Genomic DNA, 14,108 nt, shown 5'->3' on the forward strand with positions numbered 1-14,108 from the left:
ACAGGAAGTCAAAATAAACAGAAGTGTGCTGATATCAACATTTGTGGGATACTAAAACTTGCCACAGATTTCTCACTTTATCAATATTCTCCAGGAGCCAGATTGGATCTAGAAACTCTTACCACAGCAAATGTGCTCCAGCTTGGTAAGTTGGCATCATTCAGCCTCAAAGGCGACTTCATCTGCTCAGGACATTATGACCTCACACCATGTAAGGTGCTAACCAACATGCTGTTGCCAGTTCAGGTCACCCCCCCCCCCGCAACCCATTGAGGTGTGCAGAGAGGAACCAAAAGAGAATATCGAAGGAAGTCAAGCAACGCAGCCCAGTCCAAGAATTACTCATTGTGTCCCTGAGCTGTGACACAATATTATTTAGCACAAGTATGTAAATATGTCGATGTGGCCACGTGGCAGATGTAACCCACCAGAATGCTTCCCTCTAGTGCGAGTCATGGATACAGCCATGACCCTCTTAGAGTGGGAAGGAATGTCACCCAGAGTCTTTCCTGGCCAAGGCATAGCATATTTTAATTCAAAGGGGAGCTCAACCTGAAATGGTGTGCTAGGTCAACACCATAAGACACTGTCCAGCCTATTTAGCCGTGAGTCCAGCTGCGAGTAAGTCTAACAGCCACTCCTCCTCTTTGGTAGGAGGAGGGAAGGATGGAAGAGCGGGGGACTGGTCCAACTGAAAGGCAGATACCTCTTTTGGTAAGAAAGATGAGCAGGTATGAATGACCAGTTTATTTTGGTACAAAACAATGAAAGGTGAATGAACCAAAGGATCAAGAGATCAAAAAACCCTAAGGGCCAAAGTCATTTCCACAAAGAGAACAGTTTTCAGAGTTAGGGAATTCGAGCCCAGCAACTATGCATTGGCCCTGCACAACAAAATTTCCTCAAGCAGGGTGCTCGGTCAGGAAGGCAGATCATTAAGTGCAGGCCTGTGTCAACAGTCATCAGACTTACTTAGCTGGCTAGGGTGGAAAAGTTTTGAACTAGGCCACCATAAGTCACCCAGTTAAGGCTATGCTAAATAGAACCAAAGGCTATGAAGACTAAGGCCAAGGTTTTAATCTCCCTGGGAACAGAATTGGAAGTCCAGTACTTCAGTGGCTCTACATACAACCATTGCAAAAGAACCATTTTTTGTGGAGCGTCCTAAGTATGTATTAAAAATCAGCCTCCCAAGGGTGCAGTATGTTTTAAAATGGTCATCTGAGAGCCATACTTTGTGCACGGTCCAAGATTTCTGGAGAATACCTAGGCAAAAAGAGCTGTAGGGGTTGCACCCAGGATCAGCAATGAAGGGTGCAGAAAAGGAAGAACCAACATCAGTGTACAGGGGTGCCACAGTAAGGTTTTCTGGGTCCAGTCTGGCACCTGGGGTGATTCCCAAGCAATATCCATCAGACTAACAGGATTGGGCTTTAAGAATGTGATCACAAATTTCACTAGGACTACCAAAACCTAACTGTATATAAAGAAGAAGCATTGGCATCCAGGGAAAACTGTGCATCTCGGGCAAGGCAGCACCTTGGGGAATGGTAGGTGGGCCAGAGGATGGAGTATGTTAGGAAAATGGGTGGGTGTTTGGGGTGCAGTTTGAGCATAGGAGAGGGCAGTGGGGAGGGAAGGGCATATTACACAACAATGAAAAACGGCTAGCTGCACTTAGTATGGGCTTAAAGAGATTGGCAGAACATTTTATAATGCTGTTGCATAATTTGTAATCTAAAGCAAGGCTACAGAACTGGACATGCTCCGTAAGAGGTGCTATTTAATGATACTGCTGCTTTAAGTTGACCATTTTAAGAAATACTTACAAACATGAGTAATTTGCACTGGAATCTGCAGTGCTCCCATAGGACTCCGTGGTAAAACTGAATTCTCATCCAAGCGAGTGAGGCGAATCTGTACATGCTGGACCCCTGTATTCGAACTAGGGTTGTAGAATCCGGTTCCATATTTTTTATCTATTGTCAGTTGTCCAGGAAGATGATTTGGGGTTTCGTGCAGGTGTCGAAGTCCTTTGATTAGCACTGGTAAGAAAGTAACTCTGTTAACTTTTAAAAAATACTATGCATAATGAAACAAAAATGGAAAATGAACTATTGTACAGTAAGACAGCCACAGAATAAAGTGTGTTAAAGTATAATTTTCCCTGTTAGATTCTACAAATCCTTCTGTCCCACAACAATTTCAATTTTTGAATTGGTACATACCCAAGCAGCATGGTATCATGCGAAGCTAGTAGGGTCTGGAATTACATAAGCCAAAGGAACAGCAACTATTTTTGTACTGCATTTTCTTTTTTTTTTTTTTTACTCCTCATCTCACCGTGTCAAGTTTCTGTGGAACCTTGACAGCCATAATCCATCTCTAGGGGCCACCGGGCTGACCACCTTTACTTGGGTCACCAAACCTCCTCCCCTTTAGTACCGGGGACATGGTGTAATCATAGGAGTGTCCGAATCAGTCTTAAGTCCCTTCCCCATCTTATAAAAGGATGCCAGATGTTAAGCAGCTTCTCCTCCACCCTTTCGTATTCCAACCGGGCCATACTAAATGCTGATCTTAACCACTCCTCACTACTCGGGGGTATGTGGTCCTTCCACCTCCTACAGATCTCTCTCCTAGCCAGCAGTATCAAATATAGGAGGAGCCCTTTTTCCAAACTTGTAGCTGACTGAAAAGACAGGCCATCATCCCCAAAAAACACTAGGGAGGGATTGACTTTAATCACAGAGCTAAAAAGTCCTGAAAGAGCCTGTCCTATCTCAGTCCAGAATTGATCTAGCTCTTTGCAATAAAAAAACATATGTATATCGTTGGCCAACAATTCCTGACATCTTGGACATTTCGGTGGGGGTATAGGGGCAAATTTCCCGATTTTATAGGGGGTGTAGTAAAGTCTATTCACTACAAAGAAATGTTTTTTTTTAAACATGCAGGCTTTATATGTTTGTACAAGATCTTCAAAGATGGTTCTAACATATCCTCTGCCTGCATAGCCAGTTCGGAGTTGTTCCAAACCCCTTCTGCCGCTGGTATCCCTGTATCATCTCCTTTTATTAATTGCTGATACCAAACTGAGATTTCTTTAGAGATTGGTGTAGATGATCGAATAAGCCTTTCTACTACCTCATTGTTCCCCATCTCTTCCACTTCTGCTGTATGCCAGGACACTAGTTGAAGATATTTAAACCTTGACATATCTACCCCAACCTTGGCCCTCAAATACTCCCATGAGTGTATCCCATCCTCATCCATTAACTCCTCCCACTTCATTATCCCAGCTCTTTGGATGGGTACAGCCAGGGTATCTTTTAAGCAGTCCGGGGTACCAGGTGAGTCCCAGATTGGAGATGAGGCTGAATAATACCCAATTCCACATCCTACCCTTATCCTGTACCATGTCCCCAGGGCTGTTTTTAGAATCTTTAAACGAACCCTCTTGAAGTATCTTGGGGAACCGAACTTATACATAAATTCGTCATTCCTCCCTTCGATTCTAACCATTTCCTGCAATAATTTGCCCCAGGGTGAATCATCTGGCCTAGTAAGTAACGTGCGGAGACTCTTAAACTGAAAAGCAACAACATAAAGGCTGATATCGGGGAGGGCTAAACCACCTTTTAATAATCTTCTTCTGAGTTTTTTCCAGGATAAGCGTGTCCCTTTATTCCCCCACACAAAACTCCCAATCTTGCCCTGTATCCTTTTTACATCTTTTTTGGGGAATAGTAGCGGTATAGTAGAGAAAAGATATGTAAGCTTTGGGAGAACCACCATTTTTACCAAGTTCACTTTCCCGTATATTGTCAATGGGAGATTTTTCCACCTACTGAACAAACGGTCTATTTCCTTAGTAGTTCTGTCTAAGTTTATTTTAGGGATCCTATCTAATTCCTTCACTATATACATCCCCAAATATCTGAACTCCGAGCTCTCCACTCCTGCCCAATGATCTAGATTCCAACACATAACCTCCGTCTTAGATCTATTCACCTTATAGCCGGACAGTGCTCCAAACTCTGCTGTCAATTCCTCTATCCGGGGTATGGCTATAGCTGGGTCTCTTGTATATAGGATCAAGTCGTCCGCGTAGAGAGCCAGTTTGGAAATATACTGTCCAGATTGAAAGGGTGCTATAATAGGGTCAAGCCTTATTGCCTGCGCCAAAGGTTCAATGTATAAATTGAACAATAACGGCGAGATAGGGCAGCCCTGCCTGGTTCCCTGCTTGATATTAAAGACTGATGTTAGTGTTCCATTTAAAATGATCCTAGCTGAGGCTCCCCTGTAACAATTCTGTAGTGTACTGATAAAAAGTGGCCCAAACCCCATTGTTTCAAGGACTACCCAGAGGTATTTCCAGCAGACTTTATCGAATGCCTTGGCAGCGTCGAGGGCTATCACTGCCAAGGGTTCTGACTTTCGTGCTGCTAGATCGATGTTTCCCAGTAGGAGGTGCGTTTGATCCTCAATGTGCCTACCCGCCACAAAGCCCTTCTGGTCCTCATGGATCAACATGGGTATCAATTTGGCCAATCTCCCTGCCAAAATGCCCACAAAGATTTTATAATCTACATTTAGCAGGGAGATTGGTCTGTATGAGTCTGCTCTCTGAGGATCCTTTCCGGGCTTCAGAATTAAAACTATTAAAGCTTCCCTCCAGGAGTTTGGGAGCCTACCCTTTGGAGAATAAATTGAATTAAATATGATTTCTAGAATCGGACATAACTCCTCGGTTAGATGTTTATATAGCTCACTGGGTAATGCGTCTGTACCCGCAGCTTTTTTGTTCTTTAATTTCTTAATCTGTACTGAAATTTCTTCTATTGTGATAGGGGCATCCAGAGTGTTCCTCCCCTCCTCAGATAGCCTAGGCAAATTCTTGTTGCTCAACCATGTATATATGGCTTCAATAGGCGGATTCACCTCTTCTCTATATAGGCTTGAAAACAAGGAAAGAAGACAGTTCTGCATGTCCTCAATATTTCTTGATGTTTCTCCATTATTGTTATTAATTATTAACTCCTTTATGTCATTCCTTGCACGGTCAGTTCTAGCTTTCCATGCTAGTAATGCTCCTGCCCTTTCCCCATATTCAAAATTATCCATCCTATTGGAATCCCACTGAGCTTTACACTTAATGTCTAGATGTCCTCTATAAGTTTGTTTAGCCGATTCTAGATCCGATTCGATCTGGAGGAGTTTTCCCTGCTCATTGATTTGTATATTCAACCTTTCCTGCTCCAACTGTCCTATTTTAATCTCAAGATCTTTAAGTGCCCTTGCCTCCGATCTGTTCTTGGCACAGACTATTGCATGGAGCTTCCCTCTAAGCCCTGCCTTATATGCGTCCCAAATATAATCAAAAGTAGTGGACCCCATATTAAATAGAAAAAATTCTGCTGTATAAGCCTGAATAGATTGTATTGTTTCTGTACTAGAAAGAATAGACCTCTTTAATGTCCATCTAGACTGTGTCTGCGTTACACCTTTCACATAGACTAACTGGAGAGGGGAATGGTCAGATAGAAGGCTGGGCTTTACTTCTATTTTCTTTATATCGTTAATTGAGTGCCTATCTGTAAACATATAATCTATCCTCGAGGCATGCTTAGATTTCTTACTGTAGAATGTATGTCCCTGTACTGCACCCTGCTTAGTTCTCCACACATCCTCCAAATCTAGATCATGGATCATATTCTTTAATGCGCGCCGTATCTTTGGTGCCCCTACATAATTACTCCTGTTGGATCTATCCCTTATTGGGTCTAATAGTACATTGAAATCTCCACCCACAATATACGGTGGTGCCTCCAACATCAATACAGATTGCAATTTCAAGATATAGGAAGGATCATCCACGTTAGGGCCATAAAAGGAGGCACACACAACATCTATACCATTCAACAGCATCTTTACTACAACCCATCTCCCAGATGAATCTGTGTGGACCCCCCTAACTGTTGCCAGTGTACCCTGTTTCACAAGTATAGCCACTCCCCTATTGTGTGCTGTCTGAAGCGAAACCTCAAAATCTTTTATCCATTTAACCTTCGAGAATATAGATCGGCTTTCGAGTACACTCAAATGCGTCTCCTGTAGTAGGCAGATCTGGGCACTCGAGATTTCCAGATATTTAAGAATAAGTCTCTGTCTACGTGGACATCGCATTCCATTCACATTCCATGTGACAAAGGTGGTCCGTTTATCCCTTAAACTTTGTTCCCCCATCATTCTTCCTACTACTTGACAAGCATAATTCCATACCACTAGTGAGATGAGTAATTTTCTGGATTTTTTCCCTATGCCCCCCCACCCTGTGCTCCCCCTCCCCCCCCACCCCACATGCCTTCCCCCAGTGCCCTACCCCCCCATTGGGAACCCTCCCTTCCAATAGGCTAAGCCTATTTGGCTGGGCTCTCTCTCTTAGATGCAATTTTAGTATTTATTAAACAATAATGCTCTGTTTATTCATTAATCGTCATATTACAGCTCTTGGCGGCTCTGGTCATTGATGGTTTTTGACCCCCTACGGAAAAAAAAAAAAAAAAGGAAACTACATAGGGGAGGGATAGAAGATACACCACTTATAGATACGGAAGGGGGGGGGACTTCCTATCCTTATCATTCACTTCCTTTAGAGCTTTTTTTTTCTTTTTTAATTTTCAAAATCAATTCATCAGCTTCCTCCCCTGTTTTGACCAAGTGCATATGGTTGTTCCACATCACCCTTAGATGTGCCGGAAACTTTAATTGTGCCTTGACCCCCAAACTATTCAGTTCATCCAGTCTTTTCCCCAGTTCCCCTTGTCGATTAGCTGTCACATGGGAGATGTCTGACCTTATTTGGAAATTAAAGGGGTTGGAACTATTGAATGCAATTGTTTTTTCTTTCAGTGCTGATAAGATTTGCTCTTTTACCGTGTAGGTCAAGAAATTCACCAGAATTTTCCTTGGTTTCTGCCTGGCGGGGTTCCTTCGAAAAGGATCTCGATGAACCCTCTGAATTTCCTGCACAAGGTCAATCGTTTCATCTCCTTTCAGTACAGTCCCCCTTATCAACGATATCACAAAGCCCTTTAAATCAGCTCCTTCCATTGCTTCTGGCACATTGAGTATTTTTAAATTATTCCGCCGGGAGTGGTTCTCCAGCCTCTCAATGTCTTCTTTCAACTCGCGGTTTTGTGCACTTAGTTTCGCCACTACCTCATCTGTAGAGCGCACTGACTCCCTTATCAATGGAACTTGTTTCTCCAACTCTTCTGTCCTTAACATAACATCGTATAGTCGTTTTGCCAAAACTTCACATGAAGCCTGAATAGCGGCCTGGTTGGCTTCAGATGTCATAAAACGGCTAGCTAATTCTGATTGATTGCTTTCCGAAACCGTAAATCTGTTTGATATTTCTTCCTTCATAGTTAGAAGGATATCCGCCAGCGTTGAAGAGGACACATCAGATTTACTAGTGGCCAACTTACTAGCACCAGTACACGCTAGCCCTCCCTGCAACTCGGGCATTACGGGCTTTTTTTGATGTTCGGTATGCAAGGGACTAATTGGGGGAAGATTCCTCTCCCCCGTGGCTCTATCCCCATCTATCAACACAGAGTACTTGTTGGAGAGGGGTACGTCCGGGTGTATGGTCAAATTTGCCGTCAGCTCTCCCCCTTCATCCGCTGGCATCTCGTCCAACCCCCCACTGTTTTTTGCTATTTCCTCAGTGCTTTTATTTTGCTCTACCATTGTACCCTGCTTTGTAGTGCCCTTTTGTGCGGTTGAAACCAGTGCCGGAGATGGTGTTTTCTTGGGCTTTAATGATTTAGATGGCGTCTGAGAGGTACTAGTAGCCATTACTTTATAGTATGTTTTCAGTGAGGGGGTAATCTTAGTGTATGATGGAGCCCCTTTCTTGGTTTTAACTTTCCCTTTAGGTGTTCTTACCGCAGCCTCCTCTTGACTTCTGTCCGGACTACTAGCTTTGCGCTTGCTTTTGCCTTGCCTTTTCGATTTTACAAACGCAATTGGCGGGGACACTCGCATGGGGTACCCAGAGTTTTCGCGAAGGGGGTCTTGTGTTAACCTGGCCCTCAGTGCATACCTATTCACTCTCCCCCCTTGGATTTGGCCCAGGACAGCTTCTCTTTTCTTTTCTTCCGTCTCCACCGTACTTCTAACGTCTTCCACTAATTCAGCTTTAATTTGGTCATACACACCCCTCTCTTTACCCCCCTCAGGGAATATAGTTTCGCCATCCATCCATCCCCTTTTCTGCAACAGTGCAGTGGCGCCCTCTTTCTCCTGAATAGTCAATTGTAGATATTTCAAAGATTCAAGTAAATCGGAATAATCCGCACCTCCAATAACCTGTTTCAGAGTATACTTTCCCCAGTGTCCCTCCACAAAAGTTACTAGTCTACTTAGTCGGTGTAGGTGCGTTTGTGCTCGTGCTTGTTGATTCAATGGTGGTGAAACAATCCCATTTGTCTCATTCAGCAACTTAACAATGTTAACCACCCTGTTTGCACTGTTTTGGGTACTAGAACAACATATATCCGGGATATTGGGGATAGTGGAGATACTGAAACACTTTAGAGCAGGTACACTCTTACCGCTACCATAATTATGGGAAACCTCACTTCTGTTGCCTCCTTCCCTCCACGATACTTGAGCTGCTCCCAGTGACCCCCACAGACTATGTGCTGAATCACGTCTCCTTCGAGCAGCGGCTGCCTCCTCCCACCGTGTGTGGTTGATCTCCTGGGCGCTGCCTCCAGCTATGCAGCCTCCTCCATGTGAGCGCGGAGCTTTCACCACATCTCCTGCTCCTCTCACGCCCACCACCAAGCCTCGTCGCTCGACTCCTGCTCCCATCCAGGTCGTCTCCGCCTTCACTGATGAGGAGACCGCAGAGCGGGGCAAACCGCCACCTCCGCACTCCCCAACGCGGCGTCCACCTCCTCCCCGGCAAAACCGCCGCACGTCTCCCGTCCACCGCTGCAGTAGCCGTCCTGCTCCGCGTTCGCCTCCACTGTCTGTCAGAGACTGGAAAATAGACCGCGCAACTTCAACACGCCGCTGCTGCCGCCGTCATTACTCCCAAAGTAAGCAGAGCATCCTTCACGCCTGCATCGCCGAGCTGAGCCGAGCCACGGCCGCTTAGCTTACGGCCGCCATGTTCCCGTCAGTTTTTGTACTGCATTTTCAACAGTTTTCTCACCTTTAAAGAAAAACATTGCGTCTACCAGAAGAATCGCAGGTGGTGTTTACTTTAGTTTAACAAAAATGTATCTTTTTAGTGAAGTCTGACAATTTTGTTGTCTGAATCCTAGACACACTATTTACAAAGTAATGGACATCAGTAGGTACCACATACAATGAAGCTAATGTAAAATGAACTATTAGTAACTTTTAAAATATTTCCAGGTTCACATTAAGATTCTGCCTTTTCCGAGTGACAATGGTAGAGCAAAAAAAAATGACCAGACCTTATTAAAATTGTACATGAGAGCAATAGAGCTGGAGCATTTCTGAATACTGTATACTAAAGGCTGTCAGATATATAGGTAGGAAGTTACACTGGATGCACTTCTCTACCAATCACTATGCATGATTTGCTTCAGAAAAAGAAAGAAAGTATTAGACTTTGCCTTTAGAATGTAGTGTCCTTAACATGTGAAACAAAGTGAGAGGTACCCCTTAAATAAATTCAAGGGAATTAGGGTTAAACAACCAATACTGAGAAGAAGTTCCCTTGAATTTATTTGGTTTTATTTGTGTACAGTGGCACTTTTGCCCACTTGTGTTTCTTAATATATTTTGTATTATTAATAAATTGTGTACAATTTTCTTAACTTTATTGTCCTAATTGATTTGTTAATTAAGTTGTTTTATTGAATATCTCATTCAAGTGTCCTTAACATGCACAAAATCAAAAGATGAAATGAATTAACAATGATAACATTCTTTTTATTGGACATGCAGTCTACTGCAGACTCCTATTAACCATACAGGGCTTTAGACTTTGAAAGTGAAAATGCTGATACATATACAATGTCTCAGTGCCAGTGACACCAGTTCCATACAACATGTCTGCTCCCTCAGAGGCTGAGGAGGAGTCAGATGGTGAAAAACAACTAAGGTATACACCAAATGTGCACAATTTGTAATGTATCCTCAAGAGAGGGAGATGGGTGAGCATTAGAAAGCAGACGGAGCCATCAGATCAATCAGAATTATTTTTACCAAATGTAAATAACTTGCTTTTTAACAGAATTCAGTTTAGGATTCCTTCTACAATCCTATCCTACAGCAACTCTCAATAAGGAGGAAGAGAAGACGAATTGGAATTTACACCATGTATACTTGTATAACAGCTCATTCAAATTAGAAATTGGATCTAGCCTGATCTTCAAGACAGTAGTGTTTTGCAAAAGAATGCATATGCCCTGATCACTGCTTCATACATTGAATGTACTGGAACACCCCTAAGCAAGTCTGGCATAATTTTCAATCTGAACAAAGTTATCCTGGAGTAAATCTTCCTGTTAACCCATAAGGCTTGTCAACAGAATATAGTCGCTTTCCTATGCATCTTACCCTTAAAACAGTCCCTCAAAATCTATAAAAGCAGTATCTTCTAGCCTAAAACATGAAGATCTATAATGGATCAGAGCCCTCATTGGAGCCAATCTAAATAACCTCTCCTCTTCAGAGGAATGAGGAAGAAGCCAAAATGATGGCCGGGAAATCATCTAAGGTACATGAAACTCTGAATCTACCTTATGAAGGAATTAAGGTCTCACTCTAAGAGCAACTACCTGTTTCAAAAAACAGTAAAAAGAAGAGTAACTAGAAGAGATTTCAATTCACTTACCCGTCTCTGCTAAAATGAAAGCGGTTTTCGATGGAAGTAACTTCAAAGAGCATGAAAAACCTTAAGACATTATCAGAGTCCCAATCAGGAATTACAAAGGTCTATGGTGAAAAACCTTTTCAATAGATCTTTAAGAATTTTTACAACTAATTGAACTTTAAGCAATAATAGGCCAAAAAGGCAAAGCTCCTCAAAGACAAATAAGTTTGTAGCCAGAGCTTCTAACTTCTTAAGCTTGCTAAGAAGTGGCACCTATGCAAAAGTATTGTATTTAAACTTCGAGGACGAAACCTGTACTACCAGGATCTCCAGAGTAGCATGTGAGGAAAGAAAAGGTGTGTCTAAAGAATTTGCTTTATACTTTCTCAAAGCTGCTCATGCAACTGCAGGGGAGACTGGAGCTTTTTCCAAGCTTCCCTAACAAGCAGGTGTGTTGACCCGCTAAAATCTTAATAAACAGACTGATTGGAGAGATTAAGCCACACTCATTGAACTCTTAAGGGTTTCAGAGGGGTTTTTCTTCATCATAAAGTGTCCATTCCGATGGCATTTTGCAAATCCACCAGTTAGCTTCATTTTGTATCAAAAGCTGGCAAAACACCTTGTGTAAGTCATCCTTTGGTTCTACTGGACTCCCAAAGGCCATACCATCTAAATCTGACCCAAAAGGCCTCCTGTCTAAAAAGTTCGGCTTCTGAGGATATTCTGTTTACTTCATATATGAAACAACCCTAGTTTTGGCTTTGGGTGGGATCAAATCTTTCTCAGTGTTGTAAATGACTCCAGTGATGCTGCAACCCACATCAAGACTAAAGTTGAAACTGGCACAGCTGATGAAGCTGGCACCAAGACACATCATCCAACTCTGAAGCAGATATTGTCGTGAGCAGAATCTCTGCAGGTTACAAAGGCAGAGTGTAGGTTTATGTGATGGATGGCACCAGAGACTCTACAGCACGGTCTTCTCCTGATGGCCCTGCATCAATTCCTGCTTTAGGTGCTTTTCAAAGAAGAAAATGTACCCCAGCACCTCTTCTGCTTTTTCTTTTCTTTATGAGATGATGAGGAAGAATGCTTCCTCTTATGGCTCAGTTCCTTAGATCTAGTATGAGATCTAATAAGATTTCAATGTGTTCCTGGACTTCTCCAGAACAGAAGCCAATCCCCAAATTCAGCTCCCACTCTCAGATGGCTTTTGAGGGCATCTGAGAACTGACTGTACAAGAAGTCAAATCATGTTTCAAGGCTAGGCGGCAGAGGTTTTGGGGTGAGTAGTCGACATCTGCTTTTGAAACAGCTCACAACTCTTATAGATGAAGGATTACTATGGGGACACGGTTCCCTCCCCCCCCCCCCCTCCCCCACACCTATAGTGGCCAAAATCGATTCAGAAAAGGGGGTGGTGATGAACAGAGTGTCTGAATTAAGCAGACCACTCTTACCCAGTCCAAAGATCAGGGCTTGATCCATCACCGTTATTTATCTCACTGCACCATCCCAGCTCAGAACCTGGCTATATGCAAATCAGTCTGTCCCTGGCCCAGTGCATCATGGGAACAGGGCAGACTAAACTACCAAGCCAATTCTTCACCAGAAAGGAGACAAGCTACCGGGAGATCTATACATAGGCCAGTCTCTTCCTACATAGTGATATCAATTTAAACATTGTGTGGTACTAAATGCAAAATAGTGGTACAGACTATTTCCATTTATATGTATTTAATAAAAAAGTATACTTATCATACAATCAGAATTTGAGTACAACTATGTTCACACTCCTACGGCTGGACATATAATCTTACAAGTGAGGTGCCCCAACTACATTTTGCTAGGACACCAATGCGGTGGTTGACAGAAACCCACATTGTCGATATTGAATCTGGAGAATGACTCCATTGTAGCTGCATTCGTGAAACTGCATAGAATTTGAAAATAACAAATGGTTACTTTATAGCAGCTAAAAATAGCTTTAGTATCTTGAGTAACTGCAAAAGGACTACCTCTATGCGCAACCCAAAGCTACTTGTGCCTAGCCATTGGTAAATAGTGAGTGAATCTTTTGTAAATTCCCAATCACTAACAAACTGTATTGTACTTAATTTTATCACTAGGCTTGCAGGGAAGTACTTGGACAACTAGGCGCCTGTTAGTACAACCACCCTTTAGGGTTTACCTGCCCTGGGTACTCTATCCTCTGCCTGCATGCTGTACTGACATGGTTTTTGGCTCTATTTCGGAGTGATGAAGACTTTAAGCTTGCTAACATCTATAGTCTGTATTCTTACCTTGCGTTGGCCCTTTTAAGCCCCCTTTCTTCCAGACCTAGAAGAGGATAGCTGCTTTATATGATGATAGATCCCTTATTCTTGACTCTAATCCATCTATTGCCTATTGGCTTTGACATAATTATGTGTCCTTTCATTATCCTGCCTATAGGAGAGGGTGGATCCTGTGGTCCTGACTTTATATTACATATTGGTATGGTTTGTGTAGGTACTCTGACAGAGCTAAGGGTTATTTCATCCTTCTCAGGCCTACAAGGCCCAGAACTAGAGAGACTCCATTTTGCTTTCTGTCCCTGCAGAGCTGAGATGCTTGAAGGGTAAAGGTAATGTTTATAGTTAAGCCTGTGGTCTGCTAGGGGAAAACCAGCCAGGACTGGTTCTTATCGGAAGAATGTGTTTGTCTCTTGGGCCCAGACGTAACATGCAGATGGCCACTGCGGTTGCGCAGAGAGTTCTGGAGCAAGCACAGGAATTCGGTGGGAGGCAGCCCTCTGTTGGAAATTTCCATGAGGGGAGAGGATTCCATATTAGTGAGTTGCAGGAGAGGAGGAGTAGTCAGTTTGGTTCTTGAAGAGTGAAGAGTAGAATGTTTGCTGGAGCTGAAGAGTATAGTTCAGTTCAATTGGTTTTCTGGAATGGAGAAAGAAGGCAGATGATTGCTGAAGCTGGAGAGAGCAGTCATATGAACAAAGTTGGAACTATCAGCTGGGGCTGCCAGTTTATCAGAATGCATTAAAGCAGATGGAGGAGTTGAAGCTGCCAGCTGAAGCAGTTGAGCCAGAGGAGTGAAGCTGTGGTGATGGAGGGAGAGAGAGAGAGCCCTGATCCCACCAGAGATTGAGAGAAACATTCCTTCTAATAGGTGAGGTAGTCTAAACTAGTTTGCTTTACACTTACACCTTAATCTTGTCTTTATTCCCTAGGCTATA

General features: G+C 43.1%; 1 protein-coding gene across 3 annotated transcripts in view; it reads right to left on the reverse strand.

Annotated features, from left to right (window-relative positions):
* The window catches only part of DMTF1 (cyclin D binding myb like transcription factor 1), a 482,730-nt gene that overhangs the window by 219,082 nt on the left and 249,540 nt on the right, over positions 1-14,108 (reverse strand). For all 3 annotated transcript variants that reach the window (XM_086919720.1, XM_086919718.1, XM_086919723.1), the window contains one exon: positions 1,830-2,045. In XM_086919720.1, the coding sequence (XP_086775846.1) occupies positions 1,830-2,045 (216 nt within the window). The remainder of the gene's footprint in view (positions 1-1,829; positions 2,046-14,108) is intronic.

The sequence above is a fragment of the Lissotriton vulgaris genome, chromosome 1_1 (assembly GCF_964263255.1).
Source record: "Lissotriton vulgaris chromosome 1_1, aLisVul1.2, whole genome shotgun sequence".
Classification (NCBI taxonomy): Eukaryota; Metazoa; Chordata; class Amphibia; order Caudata; family Salamandridae; genus Lissotriton; species Lissotriton vulgaris.